Genomic DNA, 26,445 nt, shown 5'->3' with positions numbered 1-26,445 from the left:
TCTAGTTCTGTAGTAGCGTAAGTGGTCCAGAAACAGCTGCAGAACAAGAAAGCACATGGCCACTACTCAGAATGATTACATCATTTACAGCAGCAGCTCTACAAATCTCTTCACACTGAATGGATTAGGGTGTTTTTTGTTTTGTTTTGTTTTTTTTTTTTGCCTGAAACTGTTCTGTTGAACACATAACTAAACACATTGTCAAGCTTTTTTTTGGCCGATTCTTGGCCCAGACATCATGGACTATTTCTACAGAAGAGAACAGAGGGTACAAAAATACATTGCCAAGGACAGGACCTTTCCAAGCTACTGCAAAAGGTGTTGAAAATACCTCGTAAGATAAGACTTCCCATACAACAAGCAACACACCTCTACTCTATTGCAGATTAAGAACTAGTGGATTTTGGAGATGGCTTTTACCTGCAGCGTTTGTCTGAGGAACTGCTGGAAGTAATTTGTAGGAAAGGGCCTGTCTAAAAGAAAACCTGGTTTACCACACTATTGTATAGTATAATGCCCAGTTCTGTTTATTAACATATTAACTCACTTCCTCCTACAATACTTCAGAATCAGATTCACTGAACATTTTTGTAATATACTGTTAATCTACAATAGAAGTTTTACCTTTCTTAAATTCTGTATGAACTTCAGCTACTAATTGATGTTTAATAATGTATAATAAATGAAAACCTAAAATCAAATGTAATTCTTCTATCAGCACAACTGTTAGTAAATCCAAAGATCTTGAACTATACATGAATGATGTTGTTTCAGGTATGGAACAGCAGCAGCTTTCAAGAATTTCAGTTCGTAAAATTCCAGATCCACTTTCCACTAGGAAAAAAAAGTGTAATTACATTATGCAGATCTCCAAATATAAAATAGGCTCTGTTGTTTCCCTCAAAGTCCTGTATACAAAGTGTAACACACTTAAAAATCTTAATAGAAGAATGAAGTAATTCTTAAATTATTATTTTTACTTTTTCTGAGCAGCAAATCCATTAAACGACCAACTTCATAAAAGCAGAACAAAGTTTTCATTTGTGATTATTAATGTTTTCTTGCAACATATAAAAGAAAAGGCAAAGCTACTGCTAGTAACTGTCACTCTACAATAACGAATTTCAGGTCAGCCTATACATCGTAAAAGCGGAGATGCAGTGTCACGGTGTTTCTAATCACTAATTCCAAGGACTAAGACATCAGTGATCTGTCTTTGCCAAAGGGCAAGTGGCATCCAAGCCTAAGGTGAGGCAAAAGACCCCAGCACCTTAGGTGGGGAAAAAAATGTTGATGATCAGTGCATCTCCACTGCCTGCGCTTCAGAGTTCAGGTATCTCCCAGCTGCTTTTCACAGATGTCAAGTCAGAATTCAGGACTGAACTCCCAGTAAGCGTGGTTGAGCTCAATGTGGAAGTCTGAGGAACTGACATAGCAGAGCATTAATGAGCAGTTAGTAGCGCAGAAATATAGTTCCTATTTACAGTAAGGGGAGCTCAAATGAGTTGTCCTTTTTAAAGGCAAAACTAAGGTTATCACTTTGGCAATGCAAGTAGCTCTTCATGGACAGCTTCAGCTGAGTATGTCTGAATAAATCACTTCTTATGAACAAAACTCACCTCACATATTAATAATCTAGTACATTTGGTTCTCCCCCAAATGGAAAGATACCACTTTAATTAATCAATGAGAGATACAGGCACATGATAAGCATTACTGGAAGCCAGATAATACAGCATTAGGAAGAAAGGTGTAGTGGTGCTAATAGAAACAAAGATTTTACAGAAAACGTAGTAAACAGCTTTGCAAAACCGTGTAGTAAATTAACCTTGCTTATCTAATATTTACAGATCGACTGAAAACGGCTTCACTGCATAGCAGAAAGTTTAACATGACCTCCACTCTGGTGCCCTGAAAATTATGCTGACCTATAAAACTATGGGTGCTCTCCGTTCTACATGCCTCCCAACAAAAGAGCTACAAGAACCTGCAGAGAACGGATGCAGCTCCACTCTACTGCTGGCAGAGCTGTCCCACCATCAAAAATCATACGTGCACGCTAAACGGTATCTATACAAAACACATGCAATGACTATATTGTTTCTTTTCTCTAGGGTTGCAGGATGTTTTCAGAAGAAATCTACCAACTACCTGAAAAAATAGGATAAAAAGTCAGACTGACAGCAGCAGGAAGTAAAACACTAACTTGGAGCTTTTAACAGGTCTTCAACATACGAGCGGAGATGTTTATAATACAGCCTCCAAAATATTGCTGCAACATGTACTTTTAGTGCACTTAGCATTAAAAGTCCAGAGCTGGGAGTTCTGCAAATTAGAATTCACAAAACATGGAACTGCTTCACTAACATGCTTCAGCAATACCATATAATCAGCTTGCAGTTATTCCTAAACAAATTGTTCAAAATAACGCAGCAATTTCAAACTCGTCAACATACTATGCATGCAAGGCCACCTCAGCAGTGTCAGCCAGCGGTCTGGGAAACAGTGAGTAACATCCATGCAGCTCCATTTGCTCAGACAGTGCTAGCTCAGTGGCATCTCCCCCCTGGCTCCCACTGACATTATCCTAACGTGGGTATAATGATACCAAGTAAGATTTGGTGGGTTTTACTTGTATGTTTTCTCAACACATTTGATATCATCATACCCAAACTGGCAATTTGTTACCAGGTCTCCAAGTAGCCAAAGCAATTTTAGTTTTAACAACTATGACAGAAAGATTCATTTTTATTTCAGAATATGAAACTACAATGGTGAAGTACACGAAGGAAAAGGAGAAAAAAATAGAATTGGATCTGATGTATTTAAAGAGTGAAAAAACCACGATTGTATGTATCAATGTTGTGTTTTGTTTTATGAAATGAACAAAAAATATCCCAGATCTTAACAGATATGAGCTGTTAATATGCAAAATAAAAGCATAAAATACTAGAACAGTTGTGGTCATAGTCATGCTGATGTCTGGCAAGGTACAAGTAATATTTGTTACTAACTCAGCAGACACATCTATAGCAAAAAGGAGCCTTCAGCATATGGTCTGCAATTGAACATAATGCGTGTGTGAAAATAAAATGTGACCTGGGTCTTCAGAAGAGTTCTTGAAGAGCCAGTGCTCTTTAAAGACTTCTCTCCACCACTACATTTGCCCTGTCTTTTCAAACACTGACTGATTACCTGAATTAAGTGGGTGTACCTGGTCTTGAAAAGTTCAGTCTTCATTAACTTTACTTAAACAAACTACACTATGGTTCAAAAAAAAAAAAGTCACACAATTGCAACAGGCAATACGCGTTTCAGTTTCATGCAATACAACTTCTCACACTATGCAACACATCAAAGGAGGAAAATTTGTCAATTTGTCTAACAGCAACAGATAATGATTACAATGTATGTTTTAACTGTAGATAATAATGTAAAAAAGATATTTTGAAGGCTGGGATTTAGATATCCACTTTCTATCCAAATTTCAGTGATCTCAATATTGAAATCCCTTCTATCTTTAAAAATCATGACTTACATCCCCAAATAGCTCAGGATATATGGATTTGGATTTTAAAAAAACTGGTAAGAGTAATGCCACCTATCAACTTTGTACCTACACAGGCAGCTCCACTTCCGTGAAACTACATAGATACACTAACCAAATAGTGCCAATATAATAATGCCTTAGGATAGGCTGCCCTCAGGAGGCCAAAATGAAATCTCTTTGTGGGCTATCACACACTAACACACTAACTCAGCACACTTTGTATGCATCTGTTACCATAAAAGAAAGTCTGCAAAAGCTCTTCCTCACAACAGCTCCTCCTTACACCTGCAATATTAAAAAAAAACCTCACCAACATTTTGTGTGTCCTGCTAGAAACCTCTACTGTTGATAATCAATTGCAATATATGCCTCAAAAGTAGAAGACTAACATAGACCTTGCTGTAGCGAACTCACTAAGTTACAGTCGCATTTCTTAAGAGATAAGCAGAAGTAAGACTCCAATGGTACTTAACAAAAGATTATAGGAGAGTTTTAAGCAATGTAACAGATGAAGAAACATCAGATGAATAAGAGCACATGCTCTCACTTCCACGAGGAATGGAATCACAGAAACTTTGTATGTCTAGTAAAAGAGTGGACTGAAGCTTTCAAAACTCAGTTGAAAAATCATGGTAAGTCAAGTCAAGCACACAGTCCTACTCCAGAACACCCACATGCAAAACCCCCAAAACATTTATATATAGCTTGCCATAAGTGCTAGCAGCACAAGGTGTAAAACCCAAACGTCTGTTTTTAATCAAGGACAGTGACATAACAGGCATATCAGAAATATGATGGAAGCAGGACAAATAAGCAAGATACTGATACAAAATACATAGGAAAGTCACCAAACTAGGTATCAATATATTAAATCATCAAATCAAATATGGATTGAATTTCCAGGCCTAATAAGGTAAACTCTAGTGTTAGACAATATTATTACCAACACAATTAAGATGATGGCAGTAGCTGTGACATCCAAGGAATGTAAGGCCAGCAATTTAACTCTAATGAAAGACAGCAATCATCAGCAGGTTGGATAAATGTCACACCAAAGATGTCAAGATCACATTTTTTTAAATATATTTTTTCATGCAGCCAATCAGGGACACCCAATTCTGGCTGCGGTCCCCAGGAGCATACAAGACCTGAGTCAAAATGCTATTTTCAAAGACTGGCTTTGTGATGGTAACTTTTATTCCTGCAAGAATATTGACCAAGTTTATTAAAGACAACAGTCTACTACTGCAGACTTCCATAAAAAAGGAGCAACATAAAATAAGGAAGTATGTTAAAATGAAACCAAAAAGACAAGTCAAAAAAATTAAGATGCAATGCTTGATGACAACAATAAGATTGTATGCACTGAACTTCAGTATGACAACTTTAAAGACACAGGCCAAACTAAACTTTTTTTGTGGGGAGAGGTAAGCTGGCATGGATTAAAAGCTACTAGAATTTAAAAGTCAACCTTTGTAAAACCAGCAGTCTAGCTTTAGCAGTCAAATGGAATCTATCACTGAATGTAAAATTTACAGATCAGAGTGTAGAGGAACAATTTACAGAAGTGCATAAAAACTGAACACCACCTTAGGAACAGGTACCGTGCCTGAATAAGACAAGCAGATGATCTAAATAAAAACCAAAGTGCTCAGGTAAGGCCAGGCCACAGAGAAAAAACATCCCCAAACTCTGAACAAAACCCTAAATCAGCTTTTGGTACCATGCAGGAACTTGAGCAGAATGTCCACAGGCAACTCATTGAAGGTTTTACCCCTCAGAGCAAAACATCAGAAGAGGTGACAGAGGAGAGAGTGACAAATGGCCGGGGGCTGGGAACTCCCTAATTCTTCCCTAATTCTAAAGGAAATCAAGTAACTGCAGTTTGAAACTTCTGGGTTAAAACCACCTCATTATCAAATGACTGGAAGCTGGCAAAAGTGACAGCAAGCTTTTGTGTGTTTTGTGGGTGGAAGGATCACTTGTTTTTTAAGAAGAAATTCCAGAGTGATCCAGGAAACTAAATTAATGATATTTTTCTGTACATAGCAAATTGCCAGAACTTCTTCTAAAGCCATGAAAACAACTGGATAAACATACTGAGGGAAGTCAGAGTTGCTTTTGCAAAGGAAAGTAATCTTTGATAAACATTTTAGAGTTCTTCTAAAGACTAAAAAGAGGTAAGAGTAAGGAGAACTAATACAGCATGCTCGAAATTCTAAAAGGCATCTGACACATTCCCTTGCCAAAAGCCACTAAAGATGCTGTGCTGCCAAGAGAAGTTGCCGTATCAGTAAATTGTTTAAAGATAGAAGAGAAAGGGCATGAATCAGCAGTTGTTCTTTCCTAAGGACATGGATCGCCAACAGAACCCCATAGGCATCTACACTGGGGCTAGCAAAGTACGTACAACCTATTTGTCAGGGTTCTGAGACAGCAACTGCTGAAGGCCACAGTATATTCCAGTAACACTAAGTTACTCAAAGTGATAAAGGGATAAAGGAATTTAAAAATTGCAGAACCATTTCACTGAGGAAATAGGTGTTAAAACCAGCAGACTAAATTCACTGTAGATAAATGAGAACAACTCACACTGGGGAAACTATAAAAAAATCAGTCCTAAATACATATGTAATGAAATTGGCTCCAAGTTGACCATTAATTATTTAGGACTGAGTTACTGTTCTTATATAGCTTCTGAAAACATAAGTGTAAAGGTTAGGAAAAGGCAAAACAATTAGCCATTATTTTTGGAAGCAATATGAAACAAAACACAAAACATCCTATTTTTTTCTAGATCAATCCACAGTGAATACCGCAAGTGGTTCCACCTGCTCCTCTCTCCTTGAGGAACTGGAGAAGTAAAGGACAACGAAGATGACGTAAGGTACAAAAGAGCTTTCCAGCAACAAGCAACTAAAAGAAATATGACTCTTCAGTTTGAAACAGAAACAACTGAGGCAGGCAGGATACAACAGAGATCTACAAATTCAGGAGCGACACAGAGAGAGCACAAGAGGGTTGTTGCAATGTCTCATCAAAGTAAGAACCCGCAGGCTTCAACCAGAGCTATCAAACGGCAGATTCAAACATACCAATCACAAATTGCTGGAGGTACGAGAGTCTGCTAAGGAGACATCACTACACACTTGATCTGTTACCTACTCTATGCATTCACTACTTCCACTGTCTGAGACATCACACCAGGCCAGACAGAACCCTAGTCTGGCAAACAGATAGTACTTCTTGAGTAGATGTACACAGTAAACGCTGAAATGGATTACTGTTTTTAACTAGTTTTCAGTTCCGATTTACCAGTTTGAAGAAAAGGCAAAAAAAGGTCTTTTAAAAATATGACTTCAAGGCTACCAACACTTCAGTCTGGTCCTATAGCAACAGCAGTGATAAAAACACAGTATGCATTGCAACATTTTTAAAAAATTACTTAGCAGCACACTGAGATTCTTCTGAGGATGTTATTCCAGGTTTTAATTAGAAATACACACTAAAAATGCCATTGCTAATAACTTATTTAACAGTTCCCTTACCCAACAAAACAAGGGACAATAATAATTAGGGTCAGAACTCACTAAGAGGAAATAATTTTTCGTCTCTTAAGTTTGGCTTTTGGTCAAGATATGTCACACAGGCTTTGCCTGTAAAATACTAAAGGACAGGTATGGGCAGCAGCCAAGTTACTAACATACTACTAACTTGACTAGTAAAAATGGGAATTCCAGCTGTCCTTCCTCACGTTCAGTGCCCTTGGAAAAAAATTAACCTATTTTCTGGACAACTCCTCCTATCAAAGAGACACATAATTAGCAATTACATTTTCGGTGCAAAGACACATATGACACATAACTTTTCACAGCAAATAACACCACCTCTCTACGAAGAGGTAACAGTAAGACGAGGACTCCTGAAAGGTGGTATTTTACATTCTACAGTGAGTAACACAACCAACTATAAAATCCCCTGAATATACAACCACTCCTTGTATTATTTCTCAATACATACCTGCAAGAAGCTTGAACATGCACTGTTTTCTGGCACAAAGACAAAATTTCTCAGCTGCACAAATGAAGAAAATCTCAGACTTTAAAGAGTCAAAGTTATCATCAGTGAGATCTCTGCTTTCTGTACTTCATTTTTGCCAAACTGGGAAGTAATTTCAAAAGCTGAATCAACATCTGGATCATGATGCAATGAACACTGGAGCTAAGAAGTGAAGGTCCTAAACCACATTCATAGTTTTCTTCAGAGATGATAGGAACATCAATTACCAAAAATTACTTGATCTCAATAGAAAAGCCTGAGGTCAAATTTTTGGTAATTTTTCAGCAAGAGAGGAACACTCAGGATCATTTACAGCTGAATAATTACTCCGCTTCAAAAGCTGCTTTGAATAAAATGAATGGTTATTTTATTGACTATACATACATATTAAAGAGCATCAACATAAAAGTTGAACTGAGCGTTCAAGAAGATATAGAGCAAAACACCTTGACTTCACACTCTGGAAGTGATACATGTTTTCTAAACATCTGCTGACTCAGTGAAAAGTCTTTTATGCAGCAAGGTCTGCAACTGTACTGTTCACCAGTGTACGTGCAACTCAAACTCAGAATATTACAGGATTAGCAACTCCAGTGACCAATCAACAGTCCTTCAACGTATACACGCAAGTGCTACTGGATTAAATGAGTGCTGTACATACATTCAAGAATGGAACTGAGCAGCTTTTCTCTTTATAAAAACACATTGCATATAATCAAATCTCCTAAAGGCAATTCAGGTATGCTGAAGATCTAGAAGCTCCTAGCTTTGTAGTGTTAGGTACAAACAAAAAAAACCAAAGAAAACTCCTTGCTGCTTTGTAGGGACTACCTGATAAGAATAAAAAATTATGCAGTTCGCAATCTTTGCCCTACATGAAAAACCTGATGCAATCATACCTGTCAAACAATAAACATGCCTCCGCACTTTATTAACCTTTGTGTAACATGATAATTCGAATAAAATCTCCAGCCAAATTGGAAAACATGACTTTATAAAAATATAGCGCTTTACAAATGTATCAGCATGTTATTTAAAACTACCACCATAGCAAAACCAGGTATTTTTCAAATTGTTACATACACAGACTTCATAATACCAAATGGACTCTTTCAGGTAGCTAAATACACATGCTGGACTTTACTGCTGCTAAATTTCTCCTCTGACTAAATGATATCAAGTCAATTTCATACATTAATCTTCAACTGATTTCCATGCTTCTCCCTTTAACTAGTATATATTTATATATTACCATCATGACATTAAAGTAGGTACTTATTCAAGGTAGTATTTAAGTCATAAGCTGCAAGCCTCCATCTACAACTAGAATACTCCCCGTAACATAAGGGGACTCTAGAAGAAAGACAACAGCTTGTGCAACTTCACGAGGCTCTCCAAATCTTCCAAGTAGAATTGCTTTCTTCAACTGATCTTCTTCCAAATGAGCAGTCATCTCTGTGTGAATAAAGCCTACGAGAAGAGAGATATTTGAAGAGTTACCTAACCTTCAACTAAATTTCTCTAGCGGATTTTCCCTGGAATCCTCCAAAGTGAAATCTACAACCTGGATTCAGCACCAGCTACCATTCTTCAAAGTCTCGGAAGTCAGTCCACATCATTTTATGGCCAAGACCAATTTTTTACCTAACCAATAAAAAGTCTTCCAGAGATCTATAGAAGTCCATTAATAAAAAAAAAAAAAGGTAACTATAATTGGGCCCCAAAACCATATTTAGTATCACTTTTCTGAAAGACAAAATACACTCATTTCACCAAAACATTCTCAAAAAAACCATGAGTATGAAATATCTGGCAAGAAACCCATACAGCTTTCAAGCGTTTCCATTGTATTTTAGAACTTATGACAGCACTTGCATTATTTCTGTTATAGCACTCAATTGAAGAATATTTCTTGACCTTTTTGAAGGACATTTCTTTACAATTTTCAGTTATCTGAGATTCATTTTTCCCACTGCTGCACTTCTCTTAACATAAGCTGCAGCTTCATAACGAGCTGATCTTATCTGCTTTCTAGCTGCCACCAAGAAAAAAAAGTCTCTGTTTTGCTTTCTACTGTACAACTCTGCCCCTTTATAATGGCTCTGGACCCTTCAGTGAGCTGCAAAACTCGCTAAACAATAAGAAGTATTTTCCCCACCTAGTGTCACAAGCTGAACTGGTTCACGTAGAGGTCTGAAAAGCATCAGAGCTAGCACAAGGTGAGCAGCAGAGTACACAGCTATGAGTGGAAAAAATCAGAAAAGACCGAAGGGATTTTTCCTTAAGGGTGGTGGTTTGCTTAGACTAGATTGTCTTGTGAAATCACAGCCTTGTCCTCACAGAACTTTCTTTCCAGACTCTCTCTTTTTACTTCAGGGATAGATGGGGATGCTTTCATGCCAGCTTTTCGTGGTCTTTCATGCTTCTCTAATAACAAATAAGCATTCTCTAGCAGGAGACAAAGGTAGCTGTCTGTCTATAATTAGTACTAATCTTTCCATTGGCAAGGACAGCAGGTTTTGAAGGAGGACAAAGAAAAAAAAGACATTTATTATATAATAATGGACAGAGGAACAGGTATACACACTCTTCCTAATTTCTCAGTGTTCCCTTAAAAAGACTGAAGGTTTTGTAAAAGAATTTATTATACTTTAAACTGAAAAAAAGATATTAAAAACATTTACTTACAAAAGTTGAAGAAAAATAATAGCAATTGGCCTTAGGTTACTTTCAGAGTACACCAAATATCCAGTCGTCTTGATGATCATGTACTGCAACAGTCAAGGATGTATGAACTTCCCAAAAACTAACCTGGAGCAACCACGTTGACTCGAATTTGCTTTTTTGCTACTTCTTTAGCAAGAGAGCGTGAAAATCCAACTAATCCTGCTTTGGTTGCACTGTATACACTTTGACCAGAGTTGCCTTTAAGTCCTACAATACTTCCTACAATAAAGAAACATCAAAGACAAGAAAAGATTAAATGACTAATTTGAAACCTTGCACTAGCTTTATCATTTTAGTTTTAAATTTGAAATGGAAAATGAGATTAAAAGAAAAGGAATTAGAAGTATATTACTAGATGTACTTTATAGCCTACTGCTGGGATAAGCAAATCCCTCAATTATGTGTGATTTTTGTGGAATCCATGTATCGATGTTGACCAACAGGCACCAGGAGAGTAAAATGAAGAGCTTTCTAAAAAAATAAAAAAAAAAAAACTGTACCTATTTGATTCTTAGTTAATAACTAGCACCTGGTAGATTTACATACTGAAAGAGCTGATAGAGAATGGTAAAATTCTTTTTTCAATAAAATATGAACTCTGAAGTGCTTATTATTGAAACAAGCTGGTTTTGCATTTAGAAGTTGCTGAAATTACACAAAAGAATAAGCATTCATAAAGAAATGCTAAATACAGAATGTCTAAATACAATGAAAATAGCCAATTTACACCTGCTATACCTTTCTAGAAAACTATTACGTAGAATTCCACTGGATTAGACAAGCAACTCACCTATATTGACAATAGCACCTCCTTGTTGTTGAATCATACTTTTTACAGCAGCTTTGCATGTCAACATTGTTCCCAAAAGGTTAGTGTGCATCTGGGCTAACATATCTTCAGTCTTGGTTCTGAGTAACAAACCATCCCTGACAAACAGACCAAAAAACCCAAAGGAACTCACTGAACAACTCCAATGATCACATTTACTCATAATAAAGCATGACTGATGAATGGAATATTAATGGAGACTTATATGGTTCTATACAGTCTAGCATTGAAAATGATGACATTGAAAGGCGACACACAGCAAGAAAAAATTTAGCTATGCTTCTGGCAACAAAGCCTCCTTTGCAGAGAGGTATCAAACATTGGTTTGGACTATTTCAGGGTGAAGTGGAAGAAAGAGGAGTAGAGGGGGAACTCAAATTCAGAATGCAAAAACTACAGTGACAACTATCATGTTAGAATTTTACCTTCATCAGGAACAAAATATTGGTGAGCGCTTAATTCTGTTTTCAGATGTACTCAGTAACAATACTCTTACTAAATGTAAAGGCCCTTAGCACTTTATAATAAGATGCTGTGATCTAGAATTACATGTAATCTTATAACGAATAACTAACCTGTTGATCCCAGCTGCATTAACCAAGTAGTTAACAGGACCTAAATTCCTCTGCATCTCCTCAAAAGTATTTTGGACTTCTTGTTCGCTGGATACATCACAGCTAAGTGCCAGATGTCCTGCTGTATTGAAATAAAGGCACACCGTAATAATAGTAAAAGATGGTATACCATTCATAAACCTTCTTCAGAATTTGTCAAGTCAATTGCTAAAACAGATGTTGAACTAGTTGCAACTTGAGGAACCCATTTAATCACCAGAGAATTAAATAAGGACAATTTTCAAGTATTTTATTGATCAGTTATGTGGCAATTTCTTGTTTTAGATTTTGGCCTTTTGAAATCAGAAGTTCAGCATGAGCAGACTGGTCTCAGTTCTGTCTTGGTCAGGAGCCAAGGATGACTCAATTCATACCACCTCCCTGTTGTGACCTTGAACAATTCCTTGCATCTTACCTATTCTATCCGCAAGATATGGATTGTAACATACTTAACTTTCCCAAAGAATATTGTGAAAATTGTACTGATACAGCTTTTCTTTCAAATTTCTCAGCCTTTACTTTTATTTTTGTCTAGTCAAACAATGTGGTTTATTTTATGACTTAATACTTTTACAAGTTACCTAAGCATTGGACAGTGAAGAAAGTATTGCAAAGCAGCATACATACCACCAAGATTACGTGCAGTGGTTTGGGCTACTTCCAGATTTCTAGCAATAATCGCCAGGCGGCAGCCTTTCTGTGCCAGTAATTCTGCAACAGCTTTTCCTATTCCTCGGGATCCTCCAAAAATGGCGCATACCTTGCCCATCTTCAAAAATAATTCACAAATTGAACATAAACTATGAATTTCAGGTCCAATATAGTGAAGAATAATCACTGTTCCTGTCAACATCCTGGCCCTTACTAGTCCGTAGCATTTTATAATGTCAGATTATAGAATGAGTGATTTGTTAATTTTTTATTCACCAAAAAATAAATACTTGAACTAAATTAGACAGCACTTCTCCAAATGCAAGTTAATTCTTAATGATTTCTAAACTAGTCAAACGATTATGCATGTAATCTAGCATTTCAATACTAGTGTTATAACAACTCCTATTCAGTCGATGAAATGGAATTCATGTATCTGAAGGCCGTAATGTATCGTTCAGCTGTTTATTCAAAGTCAACCTAGTAGTTACAATTATACTGTTCTTGCAAGCACTATTCTTGTGCTAAAGTCATTTAGCCTCAAGCTCTCACTCCATCCTAAGTATCTGTGTTGGACATCCACACTGCAAACACTATTGAGCATGGTTCGATACTATTGTATTTACACTAGTTTAATACTAAGTTACACCACATAATACTATGTTTTACCACTAGCCTTAGGTCTTTTTGTTTCTGCTTTTGAAGAAAAAAAAGCTTTTTGAAGTGTGAAATGATTCTGAAGTAGCTAGCTTGGATGTTTAGGAAGGAGTGTAAGAAGAAAATACTTCTGTAGAATGCTCTTTTATTCTGCAACCTCCAGAAACCAATCAGCTGTTTTGGGATTTCCTGAGGAGCGAGGGGCAGAATCCAAGCAATAGTAATGAACTTCTTTTCCATACGTTTGAATAAATCCTTTTTGAACCAAATTATACTTTATCCCCATAACATCCTGAGGCAACAGGTTTCATTACTTGTGGAAAAGTACTTCCTTTTGTTCTTAATTTGCTTTCTGATTAGAGAATAGTATGCATTTCTCCTCATATCTTCCCCTCGTTGTTTGTAACTTCAGAGGCTACTCTTCTGCATTTTACCCTCCCCCTATATCCTCCTTCAGGTCTATTTAGTTACCCTTACACATATGGAAGCCATTCTGTATCTCACTAAAGACTGTCCAAGCTCTTAATCCTGCCACCCTACTTTTGCCTTACTTAGGTCTACTATACCCTTTTTGATGTGTGAAAACCAGAAGAGCACACAGTGTTAAGCATACAAGGACACCATCGACTTTTACAATGGCATAATGATTTTGGCTTTCTGTGACACGGCCTGGAGGAGCAGACTGCCCATTTCTGCAACAAAGTAAGCACAAGTGCTTGAAAACAACCCATGTGTCTGTTTCCAATGGCAAGTTTAAATCAGCTTCCTAGAAGTAGGAAGAGGATTAAATACTTGCATCTCAGGTGGCTGCCCTTTCAAAAGAACACATACAAAAAGATGTCCTGAGTGAAGACAATTCCTTAGTGATAAAAACAGGCACCACTGTCTCACCAAAAAACCTAATCTTTTGTGTAGTCTTCATTAGGTAGCTAGACTGAAAGAGATGAATCAAGAGGTCTCGCACTCTAGTAACTACAGCTCTTACTGTCTTAGCAGACTCAAGGCAAAATGCATGTTTTGTTGACAGATTTTTTTGTTAGAAACAAAGTCTTAGTTTGCCTTCTCCATCACGACTGATCTCTTCTTTTACAGAATTAACACAATGGCTCTTGGAAGTTCTTGCCTACTTGTTGCAGCAATGTTAAACTAGCATTTCCTCCTGCATATTTTGTTCTTACCAGCACTGAACATACCTACACGCTTATTTTTATCTGAAACATGGAATAATATAGATGAGGAGAGATCTCTGGAAGTCATCTTGTCTAACTCCTCCACCCCTAAGCAATGTCAAGTGAACCACCTTACACTGTTTATAAATACTGTCAGACCTATATGTATTTTCCAAGTAATTCTGAACATGCTTAGCTGCACAGGATCCAAAAAGCTGCCTGTGGGGTGAGAACTTCTTTAAAACGTATCATTCCGCCCTTCCTGGTCTCTCTGAGAAGGAAAAAAAGTCTTAGTGGTTCTACCATTCTCAGAAAGAATAGTGAAAGTCCCTTGTGCATTAACCAGGTATTTACAGGGGGAGCGTAACGCCTACTTCCAGTGCGGCAATATACAATTTGTGTTTTAGCACAAAAGAGCCATACGGATTCTTTGGAGTTGTGATTTGGGAGGAAAAAAACTGCAGTAGGAATAGTATCCCTATACTCCCTGGTCAAATAAGGGTAGGGAAAAACAAGTATCTTCTGAGCAACAGGCTCTCCTAGGTCGCCACACAGCACACACAAATGCCTGTACCACCTTTGTCCTCTACGGCCCTTCTCTTCTTTCGTAACGAAGTACTTAATCCGTGACCACCAGGGCGCCGATGGCACTGCTGCCTCATAGCGCACAGCTCCCAATCCGCTGGAGAACACCCTTCATCAAGTGCGAGTGGGGATACCGCAGCCGGGCCGGGCCGGGCCGGGCCGCCCGCACCTGTGCGCCCTCGGCCGCCTCACCCGCGGCCCACGCTGCCCCGTCAGGACACCGCCCCCAGCCGCGACCCTGGCGGACAAGCCGCCCTCCCCTCTCGGCAAACCTTTTGTTTCCTCCCCTCCTGTTTTGGGGGAGGGAGGGAAGATCTGGGCTCCCACCAACCTCCTCCGACCCGGAGCGGCACCTCCGTCCCTCCCGACGGGCCGAAGCCCCTCACGGCTGAGGGCGACCGCCCCCTGCCCGCAACCGCCGCGCGCGCGCCGCGAGGTCTAACCGCCCCCAACCGCCTCCGCCCACAGCCGCCCCGCCCGCCGCCAGGGGGCGGCCGCGCGCGCGCACGCAGCGAGTCCCCGCACCGCCCGCGGCGGAGGGAAGGCGCCGCCGCCCGCCCGGTGGCCCCGGGGGCGCCGCGCGGCTCCGCGCTCACCCTGCGTCTCCTCCTCGGGGGCGGGGCAGCGCGGCGGGAGGGAGGGAGGGACGGGGAGAGGCAGGGCCTCGCGGCGGTGCGCCTCAGCAGCGCCTCCGCACCCGGCCCGGCCGTCAGGCTCAAGGTGGAGCCCGCGGCACGCACAGCGCGGCGCGGCGCCGGATGGGACCTCGCCCGCCCGCCGCGGGGCACGACGGGACGCGTAGTCCGCCCGCGGCAGCGGTGCCACGGTGGCAGCGCGGCCGCTTCCCGGCGGTGGTCACCGCCCCGCCGCAGCCCTCTCACGCCCTGAGCCAAGCGCGGGCTGCGCTTCCCGCCCTCCCCGGGAGCAGGAAGGTGGAGCTCCAGAGGAGGCTGAAGAAAAAACGGCTTTTACGCGTGTTTCAGTGTACCTTCTGCTTTCCGAGCAGCTTCGTCTTTGCCTTCCTTACAGAGGCCTTTTTCCTCCCCAGCGCGGCGGGTCAGCTCTCAGCTGAGAACAGGCCACACGAGATGACGAAACCGTGTAACCCACCTGTTCGCAGAAGCCGTCATTGCTGCCACCAGCTGGAAAGAGAGCCAGGCGCTGCTGGTCCCGGTGCTGTCCCCTCTGAGCCAGCCTAGCTCGGGCAGGACGAAGCTCCTCGCGGCACTTTGGTCGCTCTGTGGCGAGAGGGAGACCCGCCAAGGCAGGGCCACCGCCACGGCCCCCGCGAGACAGGCAGAGGGGTCTTGGCCCTTCTCTTCAGAGCTCGCACACAGGCAGCCCTTCTGCTGTCATTTTACACTTCCAGGTTTTGAACTGTGTTTTACACCTAGGTATCTAGACAACGCCCATCTCAGCCACTTGTACTATGCTTCCCGCCTAACCCCAGTACTCGTTGCCGAAATTTATATGGGGCATGAAATAGCTGCCTCGCGCTCTGAACTGGAGCTCTCTGTCCTGCCCTTGTTTCCCCCTCCACATACAAAAAGGTGTTTCATATGCAGACTCGTACAAGCAGATTAACGAGGGGTTTGTCTTTCTCATTTTCGTATTTCCTTGTCCCAAAATCCCTGGGATCTTGTGCGAGGTATCGCTATACCAATAGAGTTAAATCGGAAACACTTAAAGGTAGAGAAACTCAAAATACAGAAACGCCTGTGAGAGTTCCCGTTTAGTAACCCAAATAAGCTTCATGATATGCAATTAAACTAATATAAAGACTGCTATGTTTTAACAGTAATGCTGTTAACATTTTCGTCTGATGATATGCTGGAAGGGTTTCTGTGGACTCAAGTCACACATACTGAGTAAATTTCCTCACTTGAGAAATAAGAATAAAACCAATCACAACTGTGTACAAGAGTAGACTTCTGAAATTTTTTTGAGAAAAATTATTATTTAAAAGTTCCACAAAGTAACAAGTGTCAAAATCACACTGGAGTTTCTATGAGCTCAGTGGGAGTGTAACTTGGTACAGTTCTTGCTTTTGACTTGAAGGTTGTTATTCAGGATTTCAGATAATAAATGTTTCTAGGGGACCTGTAGAGCGTTTAATAACATTACCTGTGCCCATGTAAGATTCTTTTTCCATGGATCATTCTGTACAGATAGAAGGAAAAGCAGATTTAGGCATTGCTGAACAGAAGAACATCTGTAAGACAAAAAAATCTTTAAGAACAGGTGTTACACAAAATTAGTTCCTTTTAGTAAGTATATTTATATTGCAAGCTGGTCCTGTTTTCAAGAGTAAACGAGATTTTGTGATCCAATGACATTTCAGAATATGCCATATTATGGAAAAAATATGCCATATTCTAAAAAGCCGGAGGTCCCCGTGATGAATAAGAAAAGGCATAGAGAGCTGAGACTGTGTCTTACAATAGTTTCTGACCGAGACTTTTGGTCTCAAGCATAACTAAGGATCAGGATTCACAGGGGAAAATTACGGGTTTTTCTTTAAGTGATACATACAAGCAAAGGAACACAGAGGGGAAAAAAATTGTCCTTAGTGATATGGCATGTTTTCTGAAGACGTGTATACGACAGAGGGATTAACTATGAGCACCATATTGTACGAGGACAACAGCAGGGAGCTTTTATGTGAAAATTATATTAGTAATTATGACTTTAACCTATTTGTGACCTGTGTCCTCATCCAGAGAGCTGACCCATCCTTGTAAGAAAGTTAAAGAAAAGCTGATCTTTGCTGTACTGTTAGGACTTTGCTGACACAGAGTAAGCATGAGTTTCACTGTATTTTTTTTTAAAAACTGTGTTATGGTTGACAAAGTAAAATATCCTTTTCCAAATTTCAGGCAAGATTCTGTTCAATTCTTGCTCACTAACTGATTAAAACAAGATGTGTGTTCGTTCATTGGCCAAAGTGACATTAGCAAGATGAGCTAGCAGAGTCCAAGAGAGGAATCATTGTCATACTGAATACTTCCCCTTTCTGGGGGACAGTAGCTGATACATGAACTTGATCTGATAGACCTGCTCCATCCATCATGTCGAGATCTGTAACAGCTAATTCAATACTGGCTCTTATTATGCCTGGTTTACTATTAATGTGGAATTATAAGCTAATAATTCTTGTACAGCACTCTATGTGACCATGTATAGACACATTTGGAACCTGTTCACAATATAAAAAATGATGCAGCTGTCTTTCCTGAAGCCTAATGCATTCAGGCATTAAAAATACTCTTCCTAAGAGTTTTTTATTCTTTTCTTAAAACCTTTCAATCATTCTTTCACACAATTGAGATACTGCTTTCAAGGAAGCATTTCTCTGTTAACAGGGGAAAACCACAATATCCCAAACAGGAAAGGATATTTAACATATCTAAAAGCATAAAATGCAAATCAAAGCATGTGCTCACAAAACAGGGGCCACTAGCCATTTCTGTAACCGAGGTCCCCTGTATCAGCTATTTCAAATTCCTCTTGGTTTTGGATTTGAGGCTAGATTTACAAAGGAACTTGAGTGCTAATCATTAACCACATTGGTGCCCAAATCTGTGGTCTCTTAAATTTCTGCCAAGAGTCACACATGAAAGAGTCATGCTGCTCAAAGGTCCAGCAGCATTTTCACATTGTTCCTTATACTGCTTGTGAAACATACCTACCACATTATATGTTTTTTGTGTAAGGCCAGAGATAAAGCAACTGGAGAACTGGCTGCACATACGGGTCAGTCCCATTTTAAACAAAAGCCTGCTGGTTGGAGCACTCGGCTAAAAGAAAACCTGTTTTTATACCTTCTGTCTTACTGGAAGCATGGTCACTAACTAGTTTCTCACAACGGAACAAGAGCGTCATAACCATCAATCTGAAGCGGTTTCAGTTTATAGGAACAACAAAAAATTAAAGTAAGCCACAGAGATTTGACCCTGCAGCCTGATGATTACTGTCCAGAGATGTAATAGCTTGGGGATTAAGCGTCTATTGAAATCAACAGTTCATTCAAGAAACTATTTTGCTTTTCAAACTGGCATATTAAAAATGACCTCTCTTGGTTAAGTAAATTTGATGATGAGGGCATATATTTGGAACACAGGAGTCACGGACTTAGAACAGAATTAAGCCAGTGAAGAGCTTAAAAACAGGTTTCCTTCTTTCCAGGCCAAATAGTAACTGACAGGGTGGCAGGTCATGCAGTCAATGCACCGCTATGCATTTCCTCCTGTAAAAAAAAAGGGCATAACTGGACTAGGTGCTTCATCTAGGCAAGATCTCCTCTAGACCACAGAGGAACACCCTTGTCAGGGCTCCTCATCATTTCCTGCTTTGCCTGGGCAGCTCAGCACTGAGGTTGCTGACTCCTTCTCTTCCTGCCAAGCCTAAATCACCCCTTTCATCAGATGTGCACTTGTGATTTGCACTGGGGGAAATCAGGTCTAGTTACTAATTTTATATATATACATACTATTTATACACAAACACATATAATATATAAATTATATAACTAACAAGTTATACGTTGCAATTCCCAAATAGCTTTGATATGGCCTCAGCCTTCCAGGCAAGTGATACAAAGCCTGAGATGAACTCCTGAGAAAAAAAACAACCACCTAGTCGTATGAAAGAAAAACGCTCCCCTCTCCTCCCAGGATTTTGCTACTTGGCAAACTTTTACCAACCACACCAGTTCAGATATTTAAGTGGCCAAATTACCATGCTTTTGTTCTTAAGTGATCTTTTTTTTATTACGCTGCAGTCTGGTTTGTTTTTCTAGACTATCCAAAATCTCTGCAGTATTTGTTACTGTGTTGTAAGAGTGAGCTTTTATCATGCCAACATGAAGTGTTTTTGTACAATTTACATGTACTTTTTCAACAAATATGTGGGCAAACTTTTTCCTCTTAAGAAACTTATTCCCAGTACCCCTGTGAAAAGTCTTTCCTCAAAAAAAAACCCCAAAAAATCCCACAAAAAACCAAATCAGAACAAAACAAAGTCATCAGAGGCTTTGGCAAATTACCTAATGTTTTCATATCCTCCCGGCCAAACAGGTTTCCCCACTACAACTAGTATTATTTCACACTTCCGTGTGAGGCCCATGTTTAAGTTAGCACAGTCACTGAACTGCTGCTGCTTCTACTGAGAAGTCAGGCACACCACAGAGGCAACACAGACAAGCTTGCATTATTGCTGCTTAATCTGTTGCTAAAATCAAACACTTCACTTCCAGTGCTGTCATGCAGTACCTTACACATAAAAAGAAAACCACCCCACCATCGCCCACCCCTATAAAAGTATCCTCAAGAAACATTTGTCACACATTCAGCCTCTGTCCATGACTCTGGTCTGATCACAGGCACTGGCCACTCCTACCGTGTATCAGCAGACTTTGGACCAAAGAGATGGAAACTAGGATCTCAGTGTCTCTCAGATTCTCTTGCTTCCCTCCATACGTCCAACTCCTCATGTAAGGAGTGTGCTGCCATGGAGTCTATCAGTGTTTAGCTCACGAGCCCCAAGCCAGTGAGGGCTGGGAACAAGGAAGAGATAAACAGCTTAGCCATCCAGAGAGTAAATTTGCTGCTTTCTGGACAGCACCTTTTAGACAGACAGCTTTTCAAAACTGCAAAGAGCATCACACAGAGCAGTCAGCATCTCCCAGCAAGGTAATTTGGAAAACAAGCAAGACTGACACCAACACAGAAGGACATTTCTCACTCCCAGCAGTCACCGCTGACCATTTTGTATAGAAAAGATATTTTTTGTGTATTGCATATTTTGTAAGCACTGTGAGTTTCCACTAGACGTCTGGTACAATGACATCCAAGAGTTTTGCCGAAGTGTTTGAATAGCCATGACCTAGTAACTCTCCTCCTGTTCTCTTAGAGGCAATTTACTTTCAATTGTATCTAATATACTCAACAGAGAAAATAAGCAGTCTCAGGAACAGCACTTAAAAATAGGTAAATGCCAGTTATAAAAGTCCAATCAAGATCTTGCATAATTTATCTGGGGTTTTTTAATGTATCTATGCAGTCTTAACTTCCCCCATTCTTCCTTTCACAGTGTCATCCTGTCTCCCATTCACTACCTATTTATATAAGCTGCAAAATAAGATCCATGGCCAATCATTTCAAGAATTAATTTATCCTGTAACAATCTGTTTGGAAATTATTACAATTGCTGGTGAAAAAAAGGAGTATTTTTGAGAAGTAATTATCAGCAAATGTAACTGCGTTTTAGCTGATAAACATACAGAAAATTCCTCTCAGCATTAAGACTAACAGCAAAAAGCTCTAACCAGACAAAATTTCCTTCACATTATGATGGAGAAAGCATCAGGGTTTTCCTGCCCTAATACATCACTAATCACCACCCTAGGTTTTGAACTTCCACTTACGGTATGGACAACTCCAATTTGTCGCCCACTCTGGTCCTGTGATGCAGCCTTCTGCAAATTTGCTGCGTCTACTCATATTTACATTTAGTACACAGTATTTACTGTGTCTTAAAATTTGTTTTGTTGGTGAAAGGGAAGAAAGCAGGATGTTGAGAGAAGATTACAAGAAGGGGTAAAAGGCAGAACGAAGGGATGGGGGATAAAGACGGAAAGATTCTACCTAATGATTTGGACTGAACTCATTAGGGTAAGAAAATTCAGCTAAAGGCCTATACCGCAGAAATAGTAAAACACAGTTAATAAGCAACATGAGTTGGTCCTTCACCTCGCTTCTCATGAGAAGCTCTAAGAACTTACACAAGCAAAGTCTTTGTTTTATAAACACAGTAATTAGCCCCCAGGAAATAGCAGACTTGAGACACATGGAAATACTTCTATGATTCCTTCTAATACCTACTTTGAAATCCGTAACATTTATGAAGAGACCAAAAGCTGTTTGAAGCAGGAAACTGAAGGCATATCCAAAAGCATTAAACCGTTTTTATAGCCTCACCTATTTTAGCATATGTTCATTATGTGACCATGAATATGTTTTCAAGGTTAGCCCTAATGAGGCACAGATTTACTGAGTACAGGAATACCAACTTAATGTAGCACATCTACTTACTGACAGAAAGCAGCAAGTCAAGGGACCATGTAGTCATCCCCCCATAACTGCAAATAGCTGTGATCCTAAACATAAGGACTTACACTGGCAAAACTTCAGCTGATGATTTGCCAGCAATGAGTGTTGAACACAGTCCATAATAAATGGCAACTGTGATAGTAATAGTGACAATCACTCACATCTCACAGACTGCTCACCTCCCTTATCTTCACCAGTATTACAGGAAATGTCAAAACCAGTATTTACAGCTGTTACTCATTTTGCAGCCTGAAACACATGCAGTAATACTTGGAGAGCTTTCAAGGAACTCAATTCCCAACATTCAATTTTCTCTATCAGATTTTCCTAAATAAATCTAGTTTCATACGGCATCTCCTCACAGAAGTACGTTGCTGTCATTTCATCCTGCTCATGTACTTAACTGCTGAAGACTTCATCTTCTTGTGACATACAGAAGCCCTTACTGTTTTATGTCCTTCCAATGATTGAGCATTGAAGTAGTAAATTATAATAATACCCAATCAACTGGCTTAATGAGGTAGGAAGTAGGTTATTAAAGATGAGAAGACGTATTGTTAGATGATTGCTTACACCATTTTTTAATTTATCTATCACAGCAAGTATTTTCCTTCAAAAATTATCAGAAGTTATTAGCATCCTTGGAAAGAATAAACTGTTGCTCATGCCAGACTATGTCAGATCAAGTAATGTTTGATTATATAAAATGCATACCTTATTTCAACAGTTTTATTCCTCATAGGTTTTGATTTTCAAGAGCACAGTTTATGATGAGATTCTACTAGAAGTCAAACATTTTTCTAGATCTCCATAAGAGGTCTAGTGACAACTCCTGCTTGACCACACACAGTTAATAGTGTGGCTTACAGAAACCCAGGATGGCACAAGCTATGGTCTCTAAACTCTAGAAGGGAATTTTGTTATGAATCCTGTATATTTACTTTATAGAAAAGACAATTAAATATTTACCACAAAGGGGGAAAAAAGAGCAATTTGTCTACCTGGACTTTAGTAAAGCCTTCGACACTGTCTCCCATAGTATTCTCCTGGAGAAGCTGGTGAATCATGGCTTAGACAGGTGCACTCTTCGCTGGGTAAAAAACTGGCTGGACGGCCGAGCCCAGAGAGTTGTGGTGAATGGAGTGAAATCCAGCTGGCGACCGGTCACAAGCGGAGTCCCCCAGGGCTCAGTTTTGGGGCCGGTCTTGTTTAATATCTTTATCGATGATCTGGATAAGGGGATAGAGTGCACCCTCATCAAGTTTGCAGATGACACCAAGTTGGGTGACAGTGTTGATCTGCTCGAGGGTCAGAAGGCTCTGCAGAGGGATCTGGACAGGCTGGATCGATGGGCCGAGGCCAATTGTATGAGGTTCAACAAGGCCAAGTGCCGGATCCTGCACTTTGGCCACAACAACCCCATGCAACGCTACAGGCTTGGGGATGAGTGGCTGGAAAGCTGCCCCGCAGAAAAGGACCTGGGGGTGTTGGTCGACAGCTGGCTGAAGATGAGCCAGCAGTGTGCCCAGGTGGCCAAGAAGGCCAAGAGCATCCTGGCCTGTATCAGAAACAGTGTGGCCAGCAGGAGCAGGGAGGTGATCGTGCCTCTGTACTCAGCTCTGGTGAGGCCGCACCTCGAATCCTGTGTTCAGTTTTGGGCCCCTCACTACAAGAAGGACACTGAGGTGCTGGAGCGTGTCCAGAGAAGGGCGACGAAGCTGGTGAGGGGTCTGGAGCACAAGTCTGATGAGGAGCAGCTGAGGGAACTGGGGTTGTTCAGTCTGGAGAAGAGGAGGCTGAGGGGAGACCTCATCGCTCTCTACAATTACCTGAAAGGGAGTTGCAGAGAGGTGGGTGTTGGTCTCTTCTCCCAAGTGACAAGTGACAGGACAAGAGGAAATGGCCTCAAGTTACACCAGGGGAGGATTAGACTGGATATTAGGAAAAATTTCTTTACTGAGAGAGTGGTGAGACACTGGAACAGGCTGCCCAGGGAGACGGTGGAGTCATCCTCACTGGAGGTGTTCAAGGAACATGTGGACGAGGCATTGTGGGACATGGTTTAGTGGGCATGGTGGTGTTAGTTGATGGTTGGACTTGATGATCTTACAGGTCTTTTCCAACCTTAGTGATTCCATGATTCTGTGATCAGTCTAGGTGGTGTGTATTTTACCACACTATGACTATATTGTCTATGAAAATGCAAAAGTGATGAACAACTCTCCTGCTCCAAAGCCATGTGATGCAGGTTGATACAGCTGTAGAGTGCTACGGGAGACTGTTTTGAGTTTCTTTTTTCCAGAACAGGAAAAATTCACATATATATTTTAAGTACACTTTTTTGGTTTTAGCCTCACTTGCCTAAATCTTCTCTCTAAGGTTATGTATCATTTCTATAGTGAACATACAGAATATACTGTATTCTGCACATTGCAGTGGTAGATTATCCCCAGCCTGCTGTGGACAAGCTCCCCTTTTTGTCAGAGTTCAGCCTCTCTTTATCCAGTTTCTACACATCATGTTCTTTTTTCTTGACAAAAGAAGCACTCTCTCCCTCTCCCCTTCCAAGTTCTTTCAACAGACACAAAACTCATATACCATTGCTTGAGCAGGGCCCTTTTTTTTTTTTTTCCCCAGGGAACTATACATTTTCCAAAAATATCAGTTCTGAAGAGCACTGAAAATTACACAGTAAAAAAATAATGAATAAAATATAGGAATGAAGTACATTTGCCCATGTTGTAATTTTTTTTAAAGAAAGGCTAAAGGCTAACTTTTCAGAGAGTTGTTTAACTGAAACACTGAATATTCTGAGAAGATTCAAGCTAGTATTTCCCTCCTGATTTTCACAGAAATGCGTAAGTGCAGACCAAGCATTTATCAAAGACCCTGCTGTTCTCCCAAAACCAGATAACTGGCTGCTCCTCCCTGCTGACTCCCTGCAGCAAGAGGTTCATTAGGCATAACTTTTTAAGCTGTACCTGCAGCTCCAACCAATCTTAACTAGAATAGTAGAGCTCATTGCTTTTATGTCTTTTTCTTCTTCTACACGGTTATTCCCTTCATGTTTTTCTCTCTTCCTAGTAGACAAAAGGAGAAAGAATGCTTCTCTCTTTCCATCTTGCAGGAAAAAGAAACAGTCATTTTTATTGTCTCCAGCCATAGCCTTTTCCATAATATTGCCCACAGACTGAAGATTTGCAAGCAAAATTGCCTGAATCTGGACTTCAGTGACTATCACTGCATAATAACATACTGCATCATGCATTTCAGATCATAATTATTTTAGGCAACCTATACAAATGGGTAACATTTCTGCAGAGTGTGCAGTGTTTACACAGCAGAATTAATTTCTGTTTACTTCATGGAATCATTGTTGAATTTGAGGATGCCTTTCATAAACAATTATTCTGCTCTAATAGTAACAAGTAACACATTTGCTTTACAGACACCTCAGTGAAGCGCTCCTGTCAACATGAGTTGTCTGTTGTGTGCTTTAAAATGTTTTGAAAAAAAATATGGTATGCCATCTGGCTCCCAAACGCTCATTAAATCCATTGGAATATGAGTGTTTAAGGAAGCTAACGTCACATGATGCCCACCACTTTATAAAAAAGGAAAGAAATAAAGAAAGAATGTATTTATAGATGATGCAAACGGGGGGGGAAAAAAAAAAAGGAAGTGGTTAAATTTTGTTTATAATTTAATTTCCTGCAACTAAGAACATGCCAGCCATTTCAGAGAATAAAGACAGATGACAGGTCCTGTTCCCAGGAGTTTATGGTCCAAGTTTATTTGCTGAGTGACATGAAGAAAGGAAAAAAAATCTAGCAGGGGAATGCGATGCTAAAGCCATAGACTATTTAGGTTTCTCAGGGGAAGGATGACCCTATGAACCGAGATTCAGAGGGCATGCTCCGAGTTTCTTGCGACTTGCCAAGTCACTTAGTTTTTCCCTTCCAAATGTCAGTTCTCCTATCTTTAATTGAGGCTAATGGTTGTCAACTTCTGCTGTTGACACAGCCCTAGGGAAAGATCTCCTGCTCTATAGTTACTGTCTTTTTCTGTGGAAGCACTTTTAGGCCTTAATGTAGAAAGAGAACTGCACTTACAAAAACTGAATTACCAGACACAGGCCTTAAACCTCATTTGGAAAGGCATCATCTTTTGTTAGGGGAGTCACTCAATTAATTTTTCACAGGAAACTTAAAAATAAATAGATTAGGGAAGGTTGGGAGAGTTGAAAAAAAAACCAAAACCTTTAATTTAAAAAAACAGGTTTGACATTAACTCTGTATTTCCTTTAATTTTTCAAATAAGGTTTATCCTATTTATTAAAAACTGCTAGATTTTCATTTGCTGGAGTAAGCAAGTGCTTTACAAAAACAGAGGGGTTTTTTGTGGTAATGTTCATTTAGATTCAAAAGTTGTTAAATATATGTAAATAAACAATCTGATAAATACACATTAAGCAATTCTACTTATGACACATTGG

The 26,445-nt window shown here is 40.0% G+C and overlaps 1 protein-coding gene across 3 annotated transcripts; it reads right to left on the bottom strand.

The window, feature by feature from the left end:
- Positions 1-7,941: 7,941 nt before the first annotated feature.
- On the bottom strand, positions 7,942-15,464 carry CBR4 (carbonyl reductase 4). Of its 3 annotated transcripts, none has more exons than XM_059817862.1 (6): positions 15,438-15,464; positions 12,407-12,548; positions 11,741-11,861; positions 11,127-11,263; positions 10,421-10,555; positions 7,942-9,079 (listed from the first exon to the last, which is right to left on the bottom strand). In XM_059817862.1, exons 2-6 carry the CDS (start codon positions 12,546-12,548, stop codon positions 8,901-8,903), a joined length of 714 nt encoding a protein of 237 aa, XP_059673845.1. In that variant the 5' UTR covers positions 15,438-15,464; the 3' UTR covers positions 7,942-8,900. The 3 variants fall into 3 exon arrangements, with proteins under 3 accessions (XP_059673845.1, XP_059673844.1, XP_059673846.1); XM_059817861.1 differs by lacking the exon at positions 15,438-15,464 and adding an exon at positions 15,114-15,234; XM_059817863.1 differs by lacking the exon at positions 15,438-15,464 and adding an exon at positions 15,173-15,234.
- Between the last annotated feature and the right edge of the window lie 10,981 nt (positions 15,465-26,445).

The sequence above is a fragment of the Gavia stellata genome, chromosome 5 (genome assembly GCF_030936135.1).
Source record: "Gavia stellata isolate bGavSte3 chromosome 5, bGavSte3.hap2, whole genome shotgun sequence".
Lineage (NCBI taxonomy): Eukaryota > Metazoa > Chordata > Aves > Gaviiformes > Gaviidae > Gavia > Gavia stellata.
This window is presented reverse-complemented; position numbering and strand designations above follow the sequence as displayed.

Coding starts and splice junctions, on each gene's coding strand:
- CBR4 (XM_059817862.1), bottom strand. CDS start 12,548: ATGGGCAAGGTATGCGCCATTTTTGGAGGATCCCGAGGAATAGGAAAA. Junction 11,264..11,740: donor AATGCAGCTGGGATCAACAG/GTTAGTTATTCG, acceptor TCTGTTTGTCAG/GGATGGTTTGTTACTCAGAA. Junction 10,556..11,126: donor AGGTGCTATTGTCAATATAG/GTGAGTTGCTTG, acceptor TCTTTATTGTAG/GAAGTATTGTAGGACTTAAA.